Consider the following 21,234-nt stretch of genomic DNA (forward strand, 5'->3'; position numbering starts at 1 on the left):
GCGCCCATTCCCTCGGTCGCGGATGTCGCCGATCGCAGGAGAGGAGAAACGTGCGGAAGCTAGGGCACGAGGGGGGCGAGCCAAGCTTTGATTAAATCGCGGGACGAGTCAAAAATGGAAAGTTAAGTGTGCGGGTGAGGGGAAAATAGGATTTAGGGTTTAAATTAAATCATAATTAGTGATATAATTATAAAAATACCAAATATTTTGAAAAATAAAATTTAATCTGTCTCCTTTTATTCAGCGGCATACATAACAAAATGGATGTTCCTTTTAGGTGATTTCGACATTTCGGACGTTCCGGCGCAGTCCGATTCGCCGTCGGAAGTCGTTTTGACGAATTCATCGATTTGCGCGTCAATTTTCTCGTGTCGAAAGTATAGCAATATGGGTGTCTTTTCCTACCAAAATGGGTATTCTGGACGCGTTGGCGCAGTTCAATTTGTCGTCGGAGGTCATCCGGAGTTCACATTTTCGCCCGTCCCTTAGGCTTAATTGAAGTCCGATTTCGCACAACTTTGTGAACTTTGTGTATTTGATGTGTGTACGTGACGAAAAAAAAAGGTCGTGACGATGTTTTCCTAAGGCTTGAAGTCTTATTTGGAACATTTTCCTTGAATCTACGCAACATAGCCCATAACCGCTCGTTCATAAGACGATGGTCTTGTGCCAAAGATGCTAGACATCAAAGGAAAATAGGAATTGACTGGAATTTCTAGAAGGGTGAGCCTCAATTCTATTTTTCTAAGATGATCCATAGGAATTTCTAGAGCTAGAATCTAGGCTCTAAGGAGGAGAAGACAAGACCTCACAAAAATGAGGTCAACATGCATATAGAAGTTTAAGTTATTTCCGCTAAGTAATTACATGGGCGCATATATTAGATTACTATAAGATTTTTATTGAATAATGAAAGATCAACATGAATATTATTTTCTCTTTCTTTGGTTACTATAGTTTAAGTGTAATTATTCTTAAGTTATCTTTAGGTAACTAATCATGTGGTTTTAATATTATTTTTTAGATTCTAAGATTTTGAGCAGGATGAATAGAAAATGAGCTAATATGTAAATAAGACAATTAATGATGAGAAAAGTAACATTTTGACTTGTAATTTAATTTACTTTGTTTAGTTGCTCTTTCAGTGAATATTTGGATATTATAGTTATAGAATTACAAAATAAAATTAGAAATATAAAAAATTTAATTCCACCGTCCGACTGCTTGTCCCTCCTTGGTTAATTTCAAGTTCGGGGTCGGGTCGTGACATCTACAGTCGCTGAGAGAGGCACCAGAAACTGCCTTTTGTGATGCTAGAAGAAAATTTCATGGAAGATATAATATCTGAGGCAGTGGAACACTCATTAGACGAGTTTCAAGTTTCTCTGATCTCCGGTTTACCTTTTATGCTGTCATTATGAAGAGTAGGCCAACAGATCATCAGTTTCGATAGAAATGAGAAATCACTGAGCAAGCCAGTAGATCATCACTTTCGATAGAGATGAGAAATTATGACCAATTTTTCGGAGGCTTTATGGAATAAAATGAATACTAAGATCTAATTCAATTGATCAATTTCACTCACAAACTAATGGCCAAACAGGAGTAGTGAATCGTTACGTTGGAAAGCTCATTCAGTGCTTTGTGGGATAAACATCCAATAGTGGGATTCAAGTCCTTCGATAAAAGAAGAAAAAATTTCTCTTAGTTGGCGAGAATGATGCGGGAACATCTCCTGCGATCCTGAGCCATGCGGGATTTTATAGTCATGAAATTGCTACAATCGAGTTGCACATCTTAATTTCTGTTTCAGCCTAGATTTTCTACCTTTTTATTTATTTTCTATTCCCTTATTTCCTTTTTCCTTATTTACAAATTTTCTTATTTGTAAGTAGAGTTTTTATTTGGGACTATTTATATGTTGTTAATTTATTTTTTGAGGGACTTTTGATTTTGGGTTTAGTTGGAGATATTTTCTTTTGGTTATCTCTATTTGAGTGTTGCATCCTTAGATTTCTTTCTAGTTGTTTGTAACCTGATAGCATTAAGTTGTGATCTTTCCCAGACACTCAGAGTCCTCTTTCGTTGTCCAACTTGCATCCAACTGTTGTTTACAGTTAAAAAAATTGCCTTTATTAGTTCTTGTTCACTGTCCTGCCGTTATTCACACAACAATTTTAGCTGACACCCATCCTTGACATCCTTGTCACACTGTTTTATGATTTTCTTTTTTGTTTTCAGTTGGGGCAGTCACCGAACATTTTATATCCCCCTCCATATTACAGATAGCCCAAAATTTCATCCCCTTACTATACCTTCTCCCCATTAGACCCGCTACCCGAACACTTTGTAGGAGCTCTAGATCGGTGTCAGTGTCTCCTGTCATTGTCTATATTTTTCACTTCTTGCTTACTAAAAGAGATTATCCTCTTATTTGGGCAATCAGACACGTTGTGCCTTAAAGTTGTGATATTTGAAGCACTTCTTGACGATAGATTTGGGAAAGCTGATGGTCTCTATTTTTTCTCTACTTTGGATTGGTTTTTCCTCAGGAGTCGGCTTAGTTATTTCGTTGGGTGTACTCTTATTGCCCGATTCGATGGTTGAACCTTATTTAATGTGTGGTGTGGGCTTAATATTGTTATATTACTCTCTATCTTTAGGGCTAAAATCTGGACATCCTATAATGTCTAATATGACTGTAACTCTACCACGTTGCTAATGAATGGTCTCAATCCCTTCAAGATATCAAGCTATGTTGTTTTCTTTGGTCTCTACTAGTTTAGATTTCAACATAAGTTACTTGAAATCAGTTGTGTACTCTATCGAGAGATCTTTTTGCTATAAATGATGAAACCTCAAGAATACGTTTTATTTGTAATTTAAGTGTAGGTACTTTAGCTGCATCTTCTTTTTCATCTTGGACTAGATAATAATTATTTTTTTCCCTCACACAGGCGTAGACACTTCAAAATTTTCCACCATATTTAATTTAATAGCAGGTAGTTTTACTCTTCAGTCAGGTGAAACATCCTTGAACTCAAAGATCCGTTCCATTTTCTGGAGCCACTCGATGAAATCAACTAGATCCATGCGACCTTCACAATCCGACAAGTCAATCTTCACTCCAAAATCCTAGCTTCTCAAAAGCCAAATCGTTTGGGTATTGGTTTTCACTAGAAATTTTATAGTGGAAAGGAATTACTTTCTCCTCGTAATACAGTGAGTTGCCATTGTTGCTATGAGTGACTTCCCGGGTTGTCTCTTCTCAAAGGTGACAAGTCTTGGTTGTAGTTGAAGAATTTTATGCCGTGTATCTCTCATTGTAAGTTTTTAGACATCTCTTTAAGTGTTTCTTCTAGTGTCATTGTGTCATTTTGTTTTGGTCAGAATTATGGTAAATGTAGGATTGCAAATAAAGTTTGGTCGAGGCCTTAGGTTTTGCTGGTAGGTGTGGGGATGGGTTTAGTAGAGGTAATAATATTCATTTTTGAAAATTTAGAGTTAGGGTTAGGAATTGTGGTAGGAATAATTAGGGTATGATGGAGATAATTTTGATTTAGGCACAAGAAAAAAAATCCTTAAATCTTTATGATTTGCGGCTTTGATATCAGATAATATATCGTTCTAGGGCGCCTAGGTGTTTACAAAGTTGTAAGAGGGGTAACGAGAAGCGGGAGAAATAGTGGCGGTGGAATTCCAGCGTGAATGACGACGGAATTCCGAAGTGAATAGTGGTGGGACAATGAACCGAAATGAGAAAATAGCATTTCTACTGCCAAACAGTATTCAACAGTTTTGAAAATGATAGAGGCAAAATCTATTTTTGGACAACAAATTCGAACGGTTTTGATGGCTGTCTTGGCTGAAAAAAGCGAGACAAATGGTGAAACAACAGACGACAACACTCTTAAAAGCAGAAACTCAGAGAATAATTCTTCAAAATACATGAAGTTTAAATTTATATCTCAGAAACAACAAAATACATGCATAAATAGTCTCACAATAGAAAGGAACCTATTGATAAATAAGGAAATTTGAAGAGAATTCAGAAAGGGAAAAAAAATTCTGCATAAAGTGATAACAGGACGAAATCATGGGATTCAGTTATTTCGCTCTCGTGGAAACCGTTAATTTTGTGTTATTGCATAAGTCCCATGATCGGGATCATAGCTTTCGCAATTCAGACACTACACATCAATGCATTTCGGTGCAAAAAGAAATTGTGCAAGGAAAATGACTAATAGGAAGACGGGAATGACAGAGGAAATGAGAATTTGTGGGGGCAGAGAAGTGTAATATGTCCCATTTACATCCTTTGGTTTGAACTTTTCAAGGGTCCATCAACTTTTTTGAGTGATAATGTAGTAGAACCTTGTCTTTGTTGAAGAATGCGGCTTACATACTATTATACTATCTGCTTTTACTTAATTAAGCACTGTGGTGTCTTTGGCAACAAGGCGAGGAACTATAATAAAAGGAGCACCTCCTGGTGCCTGAATTCAAGGGGTCAGCACATACCTTCAAGTTGGGAATTTGTTAGATTGTTTCTTTATTGATTTACTTTTCGATGTTTATGTTAAATAAGATACTGTTTTTTATGATTCATATTACTCACTACATATCCCAATAAACACTTGTGCTCACCAATGAGAAAATAATAGGCTGCAGTATTGGTTTTCCATGATTTTTGATATCGTCATAATTCCTAGGGAAGGTTGAAATTATCGTCAATAGCTATTATGTTCAATTTCCTTTTTTTTTCTTGACAGGGGTGCGTAACATCTTCGTTGTTGTTTTTTTGTACTACTTAAATTATTATTATCTTGTTTTTTTTGTACTCCTTTTTTCTGTTCTTAAATTCCTTTCCCTTTTATTACTTCCACCAATCTGTGATTTCCCTCCATTTTAATCTTTAATGTATATAGAATTAGAATAATTTTCTAAAAAAGTACAGAAAATGAGGAGAGAGTGCTAGATTGAAAGGAGCAAAATTGGCAACTCTTCTGTGAATGGCGAATTACTTGCTTCTCATGCTTGGCAATTATAGGCATTGATGTCTATTGGTGCTTGTTGTCTTACACCATTGGATTTATCACTCAAGAACTCTAATGTTTTTTTTTTTGCTTGCTTACCTGCCTATTCCTGTTTTTTGCTTGTGTTAATCAATTTTATTTGTGTGATCCAATTCTTTTGTTGGCTAATTCTGCTGGCATGCTTGTGGTTGTGACTGTATTGTACTTAGGTGCTTATTAGGAAAGAACAGCACAAATTCCTGATTAAATGATCGACATCCATTTATTTGATGAAACTTTTCATTTCCTTATGTTTTTAGTGTAATTCTGCTTTTATTTCAACAATTTTTTTGTTCTTTATTGTTACCCGTTATGGAAATTAAATCAGGCGTGGATAATTTTCTGGGAATTCCTTAATTTTTGTGCTTATGTTGGTAATTTTTTATTTAGTACTTCAACAATCTTTATTTTGTTTTTGCAGATAAATTCTCAATTGTTCTCGTTTCTGGACCATACGGTCTCATATTTTCCTCCTTTATACCTTTTTATATTGATATTCCAGTTTCGACAAGGCTTGGTATATTTGGCATTCCTTTCACTGACAAGTCATTCATATATATAGCTGGCTTTCAGGTTAAACTGGTTCTTTTAAATTTTTTTTTATGACATAATTTATCTTTATATGTTCAACTCATCTTCTTTTTATTTATATCTTCAGCTTCTCGTGTCATCCTGGACGCGGTCATTAATACCTGGTATCTGTGGTATTTTCTCTGGTTCTTTATATCGTGTCAATGCTTTTGGCATCCGCAGTATAAAGGTCTGTGCACAATGGTGCTTATTTTCCTGTAACTCGTGTCTGCATAACTTATATCTTCAAATTATACTTTGTGGTGATTCTCTTTTCTTTATTTTCTTTCTAAACTTCGAGTTTTACTTCTTTGGGTAGTACAGAGACAAGAAACTGTTTGATATTTGGAGAAACTAAGATATTGTTGAAATAGTGTTGTAATGATAAAGTTGGCCCATTTGGGGCAGCTTATTAGGTGCGGTGCATTTTGAAAATGCCCTGAGGCTTGTTTGGTTGTCACGTTCGATCTGCTTAATCGAATAAGCTGTCCGTTGTTTATTAATAAACGCTGTCGCAAGATATACCTTGTGGCCCGTGTTCTTTTGCGGGCATATTACCCGCGTGCCCCTCCAACCTTCGATCACATTTTTGCCTTAGGTGCCTCCTTGCTTGGCTCCCTCCCTCCTCTCTCGCACTTAGCATCGCATTTCACCTCTTCCTCCTCCCTCCAATCTCTGGTTACTGTGCTCTGTAAGTAATTTTCGATGGAATACTTTTCTATATGTGATTTCTGACATTTTTTCGATGAAACGACATTCTTTATGTGATTTCTCAATGGAATGACTTTCTTTATGCGATTTTTTTTGATTTTTTATTGAATTTGGAGTATGGATAAAACTATGTGCTTGATTTGGAATTGTAAAATAGGTTACAGAGGATGCTCATTGTCGGTCAACTTTTCGTTGATTTGAAAATATGAAAATAAAAATAATTTTTGAGATTTAATTTAATAAAAGAGATATATATTTTTGGTTTTGAAAGTAGTATGTTTTAATTTTGAAAAAGAAATGAGACCAAGTGAATCTCATTCGTCCAATAGTTTTCATAATCGTGTCCAATACCGCGAATATTACACCCTCTCGAAAGATGTGTATACCTCGGTGATAGACCCAATCCTGCAAACTAAGAGATTTGTGACATCCATTTCGTCTGCGAACATTTTATGTATGACCGACAAATTCCTCTATCTAATACAAAGATTAAATAAGGTTTATTTTACCTGGGTTCCAAGTTCCCTATAGAGGCAACTCCCTATAATTAATTACATCTCAAATGACGGAAGTCACGTGAGAAAACTCTCGATAATGATCAGTGGTTTTAGTCTTCAAGAATTCAAGGTTTAAGTTTTCACGGTAGGAGGTGGAAAAACAAGTGAGAGTGACTCAAGTAGGAACAGTTCTTTCAGGGGTCTAATGGAAGTAAAGGGTAGGGGGCGTCACAGATCTTGATGAGGAATCTCAGTGACTTTCCAAACTATTCTACTGTACGGCTACGTTTTAGAGAGGATGTTATTTGAATGTTTAATCTTGCAAATTTTATTATTTGAGACTTATATTTGCATAATATCCTATTATGCAAACAACCAATTTTATTATTTGAGACTTGTATTTGCATAATATCCTATTATGCAAATAACCCGCAGAGATAATGCAAATAACCCGCAGAGATAGGAGAGTTTACGTTGTAACGAACAACAACCTCAGAACCTAAAGTGAATTAGGACTTACACTGCACAATATTGTTGCACATGTGCATAAAGAGGGTATGAAGATTTACATCGCGCTAGACGAGCTACCTCGAAGTCCTAGGGGTTGCTATTTAGACCAAGGAGAGAGTTTAGCAGGTGTAGACTTGTTTTGCTGTTGTAGAATGACAGACATCTCCACCTATAGTCCGCTCTAAGCTCCTTGTCTTGCTGCCCACGAAGTTGCTCCAAGCTCATGTTGTAGCGATGGCTCCATGGTTTACGTCTTTGAGATTGGTGATTTATATTTCATAGTTTTAGTGTCAAAGTTTGGTTTTGGGTGCAGAATAATCAAATTGCAGGTAAATAAAAGGTACTTGAAAAGTAAATGCAGTAAAGTTTAATACTGTAGATAAACTGTAAAAGCATACTTAGACATCTGTTACTGTTGCGTTATTAGTGTTACGAGCATAGTATGACTTGCGACAGATTTAAATAAACTCGCAAGAAAAATAAACAAGGCGAGAAAACCCTGCACGGATAGTCAAAAAAATGAGTCGTAAAAATCACGAACAAAAGAAACCCTTAGCCACATATGAAAGATCAAGACTGGGTGTAAGTCATTAGTAAAAGCGGGAGGCTCAGAGCTGGACTGTGTGCTTCCCGATCTTGAATAAGAGTTACCAGCCCGACAATCTACAAAAGGTAGTCCTTAACCTCAATCCAAGTGACTAGTCTGTGGACCTTTATAAATTTTCATAGAAAGATTTTCATGGAAAAGTTGTTTTTCAAGTTTTTTTTTTATGCAGAGTTCTTTTTAACATGCAAAAGAAATTTTTATTTTTATTTTTTGTAAATATTTTGTAAAATCGTATAGTCCACAGGCTAGTCACTCTAATCGTGCTAGAGCTACTGATAACCTATGAGTGTCGGGGGCAACGATCCCAACAAGAATCGGCGAATAGTATCATAGATCATTTCCTCTCCTTTATTGAAGATCCTGGAGGTAGGAGATACTATTCTAATAATCCCACTTTGTATCCGTATCCCTCGTTTAAATAAGCAATGTCTTCATCGCCCTCGCCACCTAGACCCTAGACTTATCCTAGTCCGGTGATCCATATGTGGCGTTAAATCCATATGTGGCGTTAACGTTAACAAATTTTCCCAATTGCTAGGAGGATTTGAGTGTAATATCCAAACTCAAATCCCGGTGCACTGAATATCACTGTAGGTTAAGTCATTGTGAGAATTTCATTTCATTGTTGATTTAATTAAATTAATTAAAGAAGCATGAACTACGCCTCAGTGCATCCTTATGTCTAGTGTCTTAATCAGTTTGTGAATCACCTAAGGTATGTTCCTGAAACCTAGGAAGTCTGTGCAGAGAATTAGGTGGATGGACTCTCACCTAGGGTGTGCTCCTAAAATATAGGAAGCCTATGCTGAGAATTAGGTGGATGGGCTCTCACCTAGGGTGTGCTCCAAAAATCTAGGAAGCCTATGCTGAGAATTAGGTGGATGGGCTCTCACCTAGGGTGTGCTCCTAAAATCTAGGAAGCCTATGCTGAGAATTAGGTGGATGGAATCTCACCTAGGGTGTGCTCCTAAAATGTAGGAAGCCTACACTTTAACTTGTGCTTAAAGTGATTGAAAGTGTTCTACCCCCAATTAAGTGTTTTTTTCAACTAATCCTCAAAATTCTAAGTGTCTTCCAAATAATTAAATCAGAAACTCCCACTTTTTGATTTAACCATTTAACAAAAATACAAAAACAAACGAAAAGAAAATGTTGATCCACTTTCAAAACTAACAAATCAAAAGAGGAAATAACAAGTGCAAAAGACTAAAAACGTTTAAAATCTTTCAACAACTGTAATTTAATAGACTCTCGAGAAGAGTGCTTAAGTTTGTTCCAAGACAGTGCACAAAATCAGCCCGAATCGACACATAAAGTGACTCCAAAACAGCAATCAAAATCAGCCCAGACCAGCACCTATAGTGGCTCCAAAACAGTGCCCAAAATAAGCTCAAATAAAACAGTGCCCAAAATAAGCGCAAATTGGCACTTAAAGTGGCTTCAAAACAATGCATAAAGATCAGACCTTAAATTCGCCTCAAAACATTGTGTAAGCATCTCTAAATCAACAAGCAAAAACATCCTAAAACAGTGTCGAAATTGCTCCAAAATGGTTCCCAAATTATTTCCAAAAAGCATATAAATCCTAAGGATGAAAAGATACATTTCACGTTAAGAAATAGAAGTGCCTCTTATGTATAATTAAAGATCAGAGTGGTGTAACTATAAAGCTTTGGTTCCACATATGCAGATAATATAAGCATTGTATGGTATGCACGTAAAAATTGAAGCCAATGTGATAGATATGCAAGCACATAGCAGTTGAGTGGCATGTTTGTAAAACAAAGCTTAGGTATTAGACATACAAGTACATATGATTGACATACAAGTTGATTCTAAGACTTGGGTGCTGGATATGTGAATACATGAGGGTTATATGGTATGTATATAAATTTCTCGTAATTGAAATATTTAAATCCTGTGTTCAGATCTTCAACCTTCACTCATTCATCAATATATATTACTCATTCATCAATATGTATTACTCATGGATAAGTTTCTGGTAGAAACAAGTAAGCATGTTGGGCAATAACGAGTCCACAATTCAATTTTTCATAATTTCTTGGGTTGAGATAATAATGTAACAGTGAAATTCAAATGTTCAAATATTAACTCTGAAGCACAAATATGAAAAGATAATCTTCCAGTTTCAGCCATGTTCAGTAATGGGTCTAAGGAGCCACAAGTGAATTCAGTGGGTATGTACGTAAATCTTCCTAACTCTTATATGGCCTATATTGTATAAGAATAAAACAATACTTCAGGAACAAAGCAAGACTTCGTTACCCAATTACTGTAATTGCTGAGTTCTGTACTCCAGCCAGACGTTTAAGAAGCTCGAAGAAGTTCAGTGTTCCTCCTACCTCCAATGCGGGCGAGGGAGGGTGAGCCGAGTGATCCTGGTCGAAAGAAAGAGAGGAGTCCAGCGAGAGGGAGCCGTTCGGTCTGGTGAGATGGCCAGCCGAGCGGGGTCTGGTCGCGAAGAAAAGGGTAGAGGCGAGCGGGGCTTCGATGCGCTGAAGAGGGAGTTGAGCAGATGAGGGGGAGACTGAATGCGGGAGAGCTGTTTCGGCTCAGGGGAGAGAGAAGTAGGTGAGCGGACTCGGCGCAGAGAGGAGGCGAGAGGGTGAAAGCTTCGATACAAAGAGGAGTCTGTCGAGTGAGGGAGGCGAGTGAGAGTTTCTGGAGGGCGAGCAATGCAGAGGGAATGAGTCGAATGCAGGGAGAGTTTCGGCTTGGGGAAGGAGGCAGGGCAAACGAACGAAAAGAAGAATCGTTGAGGAGCAGCTTTGGGGTCGTAGAGGAGGAGCAATTTCGTCGTGTGGAGGAAGGGGCGTGCGGGATCGAGCGTGAGGAGGAAGAGGGAGTCTGCGGCTTCGGTGCGGGAGACGGGGACGAGGACAGGGCCTGCGGCTTCGGTGCGGGAGACGGGATCGAGCCGAGAGCGGAGACGAAGGAGCTAATCGCACAGGAAAAAAAAAGGGAGCGGGAGCGAGCGGAGCGGAGGATGATCCAATCAAGAATCCTCTCCGAAGGCCAATTACTATAGCCCGCAGAAGATTCGAGGGGGAGCCGTTATGTGAAAATTTTGGCGGGGAATTAATTTGTTTCCTTTGACAAAGGAGTTTATTTGACATAACACATCTTCTAATTAAATTTCATTAAAGATGGATTTAATATTTCATTTGAAATTTGAAATTTGAAATTCAAATTGCTTAACTCTTGTTCAGGCTCGAGTCCAGCCTGAATCGAATCCGAGTTGAACCTGAGTTGAGTCCGGGCTCGCATCCCAATACAAAAAAAATGGCATCGATTTCTGTGCAATCTGTGCGCGCGCGTAACCCCGATAATATGGGTGTCCTCCAAGTCGACGTCCCGAATGCATCTGTATGGTCTATTTCATCATCCGGAGTCATCCGGGCGAGTTCGCCGACGGTCGGGCCAAAAATGTGTCAAATTCGTGCGTGGTGTAGCGAGTGTGTTGCTGAGTCACGGAGGGTTGGCCTAAGGCTGTATGATCCTGTAGGAACTCATTTTCGGGCCCTCTACATGTTAGTCCTTAGCCCTTGCAACTAAGAGTTGAGTGCTTGGGACTACTCATGCGAGTTTCTTCACAAAAATGAGTCAATAAGTGGCTTGAAGTTCTACGAGAGGTGGGCTCCATTGCTAGTCTGCTAAGATGGTCAACAAGGAACTTCTAAGGCTAGATTTTCGGTTCTGAGAGTAGGAAACTAAGACCTCACTAAAAATGAGGTCAACACTCATTTGTAGACAGCAAGTTTTTGGGTATCCTGTATGTAATTGCTTCAAATGAAAAATATAGGATGTGGTTTCATTAATTCCTTTGTTGTTAGAGTGATAATTTTGTAAAATGGAGGTAAAATTGTGCTTGATTTGTTCATAGCATTATTTTGGGTGGTCTGATTGCAATTGCATCTATTCAATATTGCACAATTTTTTTCTTTTATGTTAGAGCTTTGAATTGAAAAAATGAATGACAGAGGATGCAACACTTGTAGATGACAACGTTTCAGGTGTTGTGTATGTATATATTGCCTCATTGAGGTATGGGTGTGGTGCTTCCTTGGTGTATAGCAGTGCTGTGGCTAGGTGTTGTGTGGTGGTATAACAGTGTGTATGGTGGTTTGGGGCTGTGGCTGGTGCTGTGTGTGTGGTGGTTTGGGGCTGTGGCTGGATGTTGTGTGTTGCTGGGTGCTGTGTGTGGTTTGGGGTTGTTGGGGGTGCCCTGTATTTAATTGCCTCAAATGAGGTTTGAGCTGTAGGCTGTGGTGCTTCATTGAGGTTTGGGTGTGGTACTTCATTGATGCATAGCAGTGTGGGGTTGTGTGTGCTGTGGGTTTTTCATGGAGGTTTGGGCTATGTGATGTGTGTGTTGTGAGTGCTTTATTAGTGTATGACAGTGCTGGGGATGCCCTGCATTTAATTTCCTCAAATTAGGTGTGGGTTGTGGGGGGTTGTGGGTTGTGGGTTGGGGTTGTGGTGCTTCATTGAGGTTTGGGCGTGGTGCTTCATTGATGCATAGCAGTGTGATGCTCTGTGTGCTATGGGTGCTTCATTGAGGTTTGGGTTGTGGGATGTGTGTATTGTGGGTGCTTTATTGTTGTACGACAGTGTTGGCGTGCCATGTATTTAATTGCCTCAAATTAGGCGTGGGCTGTGGGCTTTGGTGCTTCATTGAGGTTTGGGCGTGGTGCTTCATTGATGCATAACAGTGTGGGGTTGTGTGCTGTGGGTGTTTCATTGATGTTTGGGTTGTGGGATGTGTGTTGTGGGTGCTTCATTGGTGTACGACAGTATTGGGGGTGCCTTGTTTTTAATTGCCTCAAATTTAGGTGTCGGCTATGGTGCTTCATTGAGGTTTGGGTGTGGTGCTTCATTGATGCATAACATTGTGGGGTTGTGTGTTGTGGGTGTTTTAGAGGTTTGGGCCGTGGGATGTATGTGTTGTGAGTGCTTCATTGGTGTACGACAGCGTTGGGGGTGCCCTGTATTTATTGCCTCAAATTAAGTGTTGGCTTTGGGTTGTGGCGCTCCATTGAAATTCGGGTGTGGTGCTTCATTGATGCATAACAGCGTGGTGCTGTGTTAGCTGTGGGTGTTTCATTGAGGTTTGGGCTGTGGGATGTGTGTTGTGGGTGCTTCATTGATGTACGATCGTGTGGGGGGTGCCTTGTATTTAATTGCCTCAAATTAGGTGTGGGTTGTGAGCAGTGGGTTGTGGTGCTTCATTGAGGTTTGTGTGTGGTGCTTCATTGATGCATAGTAGTGTGGTATTGTGTGCTGCAGGTGTTACATTGAGGTTCTGGCTGTGGGATGTGTGTGTTGTGGGTGTTTCATTAGTGTATGACAACGTTGAGGTGACCTATATTTAATTGCCTCAAATTAGGTGTGGGTTGTGGTGCTTAATTAAGGTTTGGGTGTGGTGTTTCATTGATGCATAACATTGTGGGGTTGTGTGTGTTGTGGTTGTTTCATTGAGGTTTGGGCTGCTAGATATGTGTTGTGGGTGCTTCATTGATATACGACAATGTTGGGGGTGCCCTGTATTTAATTGCCTCAAATTAGGTGTGGGTTGTGGGTTGTGGTTTGTGGTGCTTCTTTGAGGTTTGAGTGTGGTGCTTCATTGATGTATAGCAGTGGGGCTGTGTGTGTTGTGGGTGCTTCATTGATGTACAACAGTGTGGGGATGTCTGTGCTGTGGGTGCTTTATTAGTGTGTGGGTTATGGGCTGCGGTTGGGTGCTGTTTTTTGTGGTTGTGAATGTGTGTGTGGTGGTTATGGGTGTGTGTTTGTTATGGGTCTTGATGAGGGTTGTAGTGTGGTGTGGTTGGGTGTTGTGTGGGCTCTGGGCTGTGGTTGTGGCTGTGGTTGTGGGATGTGGTTGGGTACTGTGTTGTGGCTATGAGTGCATGTGTGGATGTGGGTGCGTGTGTGGTGGTTGTGGGTGTTTGTGTGGTTTAGGGCTTTGGTTGTGGGTGTGTGTGCGGTGGGTGTGGCTGTGTGTGCTATATGGAGATGTCATTTGCCTCAAATGAATAATATGGGAAAGGGATAATGTTTGTTCTTTGGTTGATCTGAAATATTAATGTTTTGTCTTTTATTTTTTAGTAACACAATGTTTAAGGTCAAAGAAATTGGATCATCAACCATGTGGGATAAGGAAGTCACAATCATATTTTGCGACCTGTGACTTAAGGAGGTTTGGAGTGCCAAATTAGGGGTGCCTTGTATCTATTTGCCCACCATTTATTTTAACAAAGAAGAGTGCCAAAATATTATGAAGTTCAAGGAAATGACAGGAATGGAGTATGATAGATTGCAATTTAGGAACAAATGCGATCAGTTGAAGATGAATTGGAAATTATGGAAGGAACTAAAATGGGGATTCATAGGCTTGGGTTGAAATATTATGAAGTTCAAAGAAATGACAGGAATGGAGTATGATAGATTGCAATTTAGGAACAAATGCGATCAGTTGAAGATGAATTGGAAATTATGGAAGGAACTAAAACGGAGATTCATGGGCTTGGGTTGAGATACAGTGAAACGGACAATAGACGCTTCAGAGGACTAGTGGAGTGATAAATTAGAGGTAATAACCTATCCAATGATTACTTGTTTTTTCATTCTCTATTCTACTAAGCTATTTTAAGTAATAAACTTGCTCGTATGTTGCAGGCAGTGCCAATCGTCAAGAAATTAAATTCAGTTGTGTTGACCTTGACCTAGAGGAGAAGCTGTACCATCTGTTCAGTGGGGTTGTTGCAATTGGTACTGTACGTTCACCCCAAGTTAGCATGAGTTTACAAGCACACTAGAGGACTTGGAGACCGCGCATATAAGTGGGTATGGTGAGGCCCCAACTTAAACTAAAAGGAGTTGGAGTTCACATGCTGGTCAAAGCGTTCTAGGATGGAGAAAAGGAAAAATGGAACTGAGTTCTTCAGAAGCCAAATAATAAAACTGGTGGATGCAAGCACAATTCAAGCTGGTACTTCGCATGACACCTCCATAGACTACTTTCTCAGAGTTTTGGAGACATATCCCAAAGTTTATGGGGATAAGTTGTGTATCTAAACACTTTGAAGTTGATGAAAGACCCGACCTACAAACATATATTCATGAAGATGCTCCCCGACCGTAAGGTCGACTATTTACGTTTATTTATGGACCACAAAGACAATTGATTTTGTTGTGTTATTGTTTAGTAGCTTTGGTTTTTTTTTTTAATTTATTCATGGGATATCTGATTTGGATGTTTTTCTTTCTAGCACGATCAATCTATATGTTGCTCTGTATTTATTTATTCTTATTATTCTCATTATACTTTGGTTTTTGTTTTTTTTATGTGGGTTTGTGAAGTCCATGATGAGACATTCGACATTGTGGGTTCTTCTGGATGACTTGTTAGTCGTTGTTGGTTGGTGTCATGTGTGAAATTATGATAAAGACAACCATGTTTCTCTTCTTTTCGATGCTGCGTTTTTTTAGATACTTCTGGATGACCATTTTTTGGTGATATGCATATGTGACACGTACAAACTTGATGTTAAGTGAGCTAAAGATAACCGATAACTCCTGTTTTATAGGATCTGCTATCTTCTTGTCGTGATAGGTTTGATGAGGTTGGTGTACTGAGTTCTTTAAGACTCCACGCCCGCATAAATCTGTAATTGATTACTATTTTTGTTAATTTGTACTTGTGTTATGACTAATTGATTGTCTTTTGAATCACTCAGGGAAGATAAACTCTAGGATTTCACGGACTTTTCGACGATTGCTCTACTGCTGCGGACTTTAAACTTCCTTACTGGCATCACGCTAGTCACATAACTACGGGACCTAATGATCATTTAATCAGAAACAGTTGCAAAACAATTATTTTTCAACAACACAAGCCAAACAGCCAACCAACTTATTCGGATAAGCTGCTGCGCAGCAGCTTATCTACGCAACTGCTTATCGACAGCTTGTTAATAAATTGCAGCTGCCCTAAACTGACCCTAAGTTTGAGCTGAGCTTTCTCATGTGTTCATTCTTTGTTTGCTTAAATTTTTTAATATTCATACATGATTTATACTGGCTTGTTTATATTAATTGAGCAAGCTTAAAATTCGATGAGTATATGATTTATTTATATAAAATTAAAATTTTGATTTGTACTTAGTTTTTAAATGTAAAGCTAGTAAATAAGTTAAAAATTCAAATGAATATTTGATTTTTTTAATATAAAGTTACTAACAAATGATTTTACAAATTTAAATAAATAAGAAATTGAATAAATTTTAAAATAACATTTAATTAGTTTATACCAAGTAAATAAAATAATATATAAGTTAAGTTTTTTTGCAATTATATTACTTAAATATGTATTAACAAATTAGTTCATTGAAATAAAAAATAAGAAAAAAATGTAGTAAATTTATATGAATATTAATATTAAATTATAATATTTTATTATTAAATATATAATTAAATAAGTTCTAATTAATTAAATTTTATTTAAATATTATATCATATAACTATAGAGCATTTAACAAGTTACTTGTTGAACGACAAACGAGCTTATTCGTGAAGATTAATAAACGAGTTGGACTATGTTCAAATGTAGTTCATTTTTTCTTTGAGTTTTAAAAAAATGTTCTAACTTTTTATTTACCAATTTAAACAAATATCAAGTAGTATTAATCGAGCTGAGTTTGAGTTGTTCATCAAGTGCATTGGTTCATTTAAAGCCATAGGTGAAAGTCTAAAATTATGTTGCTATTACTCAAATTGTCTTGTTAGATTTGACTGTAGTAATGCTTGAATTTGTTGCCTTTATGCTATGATGGTTGAAGTGTGATAAATTTTCTTTAGGAAAGTAAACTTTCAATCTGATGAGGTTTAGTTATTATGGTTAGATTGTAATAACTATAGTAATAGTAATAATAATAATAATAATAATAATAATAATAATAATAGTAACAACAACAATAATAATAGTAGTAATAATAATAAAAATATTATTATTAATTAAATAAAATTAATTGTTATGTCGGTTGACACATTCTAAGTGCGTAATAGAGTTTCGTGTGTCGATCCTGCAGAGAACGAGATGATTCCAAATGCGAAAAAGTTCTAGTTTACTACCAGTGGTCCTAACCTGAATTGTTGAAGTATTCAATGTTTAATAAAAGTTTTTACCCTAATTTTAAAAGTGAACAAAACCCAAGTCTTAAAGTGAATCAGGAAAGAGTTGTTGATTCAAGAATTGTCCTAAAATCTTTTTTGAACTGGTTTTGTAGGGATTCAAGCCTAGCAATTGATTCAAAAGCAGGTGTCAAACAGGAGAAAATTCTTCCTTATCTTCTTTCAGTAGTCTAAGCAAGATTGAAGATCCATTTGTTTAGTTTTCTAAATCAATTGAAAGGTCCAAGACAAACTTGCTGCCCATTCAATTTCCTCGTTTAAAGGAAATATTCTTGTTCCCATGACTTCGTGTGGTTAACTTCATCGTTCCTCTTTAGATTTATTATGAAATTCTAAGATCATGATTAGTGTTAACAAATTAATTGGTCAAGTTAAAAGTCAATTAAGTTCTCAAGTTAAAATAACACTATAGAAAAGTTTACACAAAGGACTACATTAAAGTGCCAAACAATCATCCCTACACCTTCACAACAATGGAGAACGTAAAATCTACTCACTAAGCATGCCAATTTCATCAACACAAACATTGTATTAAAGATAGAAATCATACGCAAGAGTTTCACAAAATATTTCTTAGAGAAAACAAGCAAGAACTCAATATATTTATCTCTTTCAAATCCTGAGTATGCTGATGGAATTACAATCACACTTACACTCTCACAATATCACAATCTCTCTCTAAAACTCGCTCTAAAACACTTAGTTGATCTTCTCCACCTTTCTTCAGATGTTTTTCATGCTCTTCAACGGCAGAAAGACCCCCTCCAATGTAAAAATCATCATTTTTATACTCATCCCAACAAATGTTTGCGTCTGAATTCAGGAACCGTAAATTTTCAAAGACCCGCACCTAGCCACCTAGTTGCCACTGACTTTGGGTTCGGGCTGGTGCTTCTGCACCTAAGCGCCAGTATCGTGGCGCCTAGGCGTTGGTAGTGTGGCGCCTAGGCGCTATCCAATAAGCGCCTACTTTGTAAGAGCTTGGGGAATCTGCTCCTTTTAGGTGCCTAAGCGTTACTGACCCGACACTTGGGTGCTACTGGCCAGAGGTCTATGCACCAGACCTAGACTTTACTCCAATCAATGAGTTTCGAGCTCCGTTCGATACCCTTCTCTACATTCTGTAAAACAACAATAGAAAACTTCCTCCAACCATAATATAAGCATATAAAATGGGAGAATCAAGGTACAAAATATACACTATTTATACACATGTCAAAATCCTCCAAAAATGTTACTTGCTCTCAATTAACTTCAAAATTTAACATTTGATTTAGTAGGAATCACAAAATAATAGGCGCTCATTAGTAACAAGCTTCAATCTGAATTTTAAAGGAATACTTATGCATGCGAACTTATGTTTCTATGGAGTTCCTTTTTCAAAGCTTCCCTTGAAACAATGAATTCTTCAAAAGCTGTCAAAATGTTAATATTCACTTCAAGATATTAAGTTGATGCTTAGCTAATGCAATTGGATATGCCAACTATTAGAAGCTTAGCCATTTATGAATTCAAGTTACTTAATTATTAATCTTTAAACACAAAAATTGAATTATGTTATAAATGTTATTGAATTTTTAATTTCAAAAGAGAAGACATTGAAACTAATTTTTGATAAAGCCACTCCTCAAGCTTCTCCTCCAAAGTTCTTTTATATTTTATTTTTTTCTCCTTTCTTTTAGTGAAACTTCTTTTGGATTTACTATTTTTCAATCAAAGAATTTTTTTATAGATGTTCCCTTTTTAGATTCATTATGTAATAATAATAATAATAATAATATATATATATATATATATGTATATTCCTGTTGAAATTGAATCAAATAAATTTATATATATAAATCAATTGAAAGGTCCAAGGCAAACTCGCTCACCGCATCTTTTAGGATGGTTAATCCTAAAGTGTTCGGGAAATCACGCATTAGGTATGGAGCATAAAAGAGAAAGGGAAGAGGGAGTGAATAGTAAAAGTGAGAGCATTTAGAGCTTTTCTTCATGAAATGATCTCCTATTTATAGGTATAGGAGATACTTAGAGTAAATAATTACATCTTAGACTTCCTTCTATACAAAAAATTTAGGGGTATTAAAGTCATTTGTACAATATAAGTAAATACATTAATAATAAATTAAATGGTCGATCATGATGAGTTTCGTACATCAGTACATGCTCTTTCATTTGGTGATGACAGACTGAATCGCATGTGGATCATTTGAAGACCTCTCAATTGATCTTTTTCGTGTCCTTTCATCAGTTTTTGAGCCATCTCCCTCGTTCGTTTGGTGATGGAGTTGTCTTTTGTTTGGCCTGACGTGGAACTGTCCTTCGTTTGGCTAGGTTTATGGCTATCCTTCATTTGTCAGGTATGCAACTATCTTTCGTTCGGCTCGGTTTACAACTGTCATTCGTTCGGCCTGTTATGTTGGTCGGCTCGCCTATTGAAGGGAGTGACTTATCGGAGCGTTGAGATACTTCTCTCTTGACTTAGCAATATTTTTTACTCCAATAAAGAAAATTAGTGTTTGATTGGGTCTTTGTATACTTTGACTCTAGGTCCCTCCTATTTGTCTTGTATCTCTATTTTTTTTTTGAGATTCGTGCTGTTGCAATCCTGTTGTACATAGAAAAAAAGGAACGTCTAAAGGATACAAGTCCAATGGTATTTTTTGTAATTTTTAATACTTGACAAAACCAGTGTGAAACTTTGGTTATTTTGAATTTTAAACTAGTTATAAAATGATGTCCAGGTGGCTGACACTGAATAATTGTTAAAGAGCTTTGTTGGGGGTTTATATGCTTTGTACAAACTTATAATATCATTCTTTCAGCTTTCACTGATAGAAGCGTTACTGTGAAATTTTGATTGATTGTTCTAGTTTCTGATGATATTATTTGTCTATCCTACAGTTTCCACACTTCATTGCACAATTTTTCTCACGTTTATCTTGGTCGGCTCCCAGAAGTTTGCCTGAAAGGCCGGATAACGTTACAAATACAAATCATCATTCGGAGGTAAGGCTTGAACTTGTTTTGGACAAGTCTAACTTCGTAATTTTTATTTTCTTGCCTCACGTGCCTGCGCGCACACACACGAATCTACCACTCTTGATTTAGCTGCGTGGCTAAAATCAGACCTGTCTAATTTTGTAATTTTTATTTTCTTGCATTCCACACACACACACAAAGCTACCCCTCTCGATTTAGCAGCCTAGCCAAAATGAGACCTGTCAAATTTTGTAATTTTAATTTTCTTGCATCACGCACACGCACGCACGCACGCACACGCACACGCACACACACAAGAAAAAAAAACTATCAGATGATGGACCGTCCACCATTCATTTGTAAGAAAACAATTTAAAAAAAAAATCAAACCTAAAAGACGAGAAAATTTCCGCTCTGGCAAATGGGCATTCTAAGCTTTTCGCATGCCATGTAAGTAATATTCATGGCTTCTATATAATGTGTGTAATAACATGCTCAGGTTGACTTTGTAAATTGCTATCATAACATATTCTGAGAACATTAGCATTCTATCACTCAAAAAAGTCACTCAAATTTTTAAACTGAAAACTTTGTACATTTTTGAATTGCTGGGCATTTCTTCCCCAGAAAGGGCGCAATAGTCATGGATGCTCAGTTGTCGTAAAACCCTGTGGCTTCATGTCTGCTATCTTAATCCTATTTTCCTTCCAGAGAAACTTTGGTTCCTCAGTCTCATCAGTCCCAGAGCCTACAGAGTCTTCTGTTGCTACATTAGTATCAATGGGTTTCGATGGCAATTCTGCGAGGCTTGCACTTTTGCGAGCCAGGAATGACATCAATGTTGCAACGAATATCCTCATTGAAGCTCAATCACACTGACATCATGTGACAAATTCAATCAGGAGCTTAGGAACTGGAAAACCAGTCTTCATCTGAAGATCAATTGGAACTTATCAGATTTTTATTTGGTCTACAAGTAAATGTTTTCACCAATGGATGAATATTTAGCTTTTGCTTGACTAATACTGTTTTTAGTAAATATTAAATATATTTTTTGTATTGAATA

The 21,234-nt window shown here is 37.3% G+C and overlaps 1 protein-coding gene across 1 annotated transcript in view; it reads left to right on the plus strand.

Annotated features, from left to right (window-relative positions):
* The window catches only part of LOC110029544 (rhomboid-like protein 20), a 70,282-nt gene extending 49,048 nt beyond the window's left edge, over positions 1-21,234 (plus strand). Inside the window, exons 5-8 of the mRNA XM_020731879.1 lie at positions 5,497-5,648; positions 5,734-5,835; positions 20,091-20,195; positions 20,880-21,234. Coding sequence (XP_020587538.1) covers positions 5,497-5,648; positions 5,734-5,835; positions 20,091-20,195; positions 20,880-21,047 — 527 coding nt within the window. The 3' untranslated portion in view covers positions 21,048-21,234. The remainder of the gene's footprint in view (positions 1-5,496; positions 5,649-5,733; positions 5,836-20,090; positions 20,196-20,879) is intronic.

Source organism: Phalaenopsis equestris, unplaced genomic scaffold (assembly GCF_001263595.1).
Source record: "Phalaenopsis equestris unplaced genomic scaffold, ASM126359v1 Scaffold000592, whole genome shotgun sequence".
In the NCBI taxonomy this organism is placed as follows: domain Eukaryota; kingdom Viridiplantae; phylum Streptophyta; class Magnoliopsida; order Asparagales; family Orchidaceae; genus Phalaenopsis; species Phalaenopsis equestris.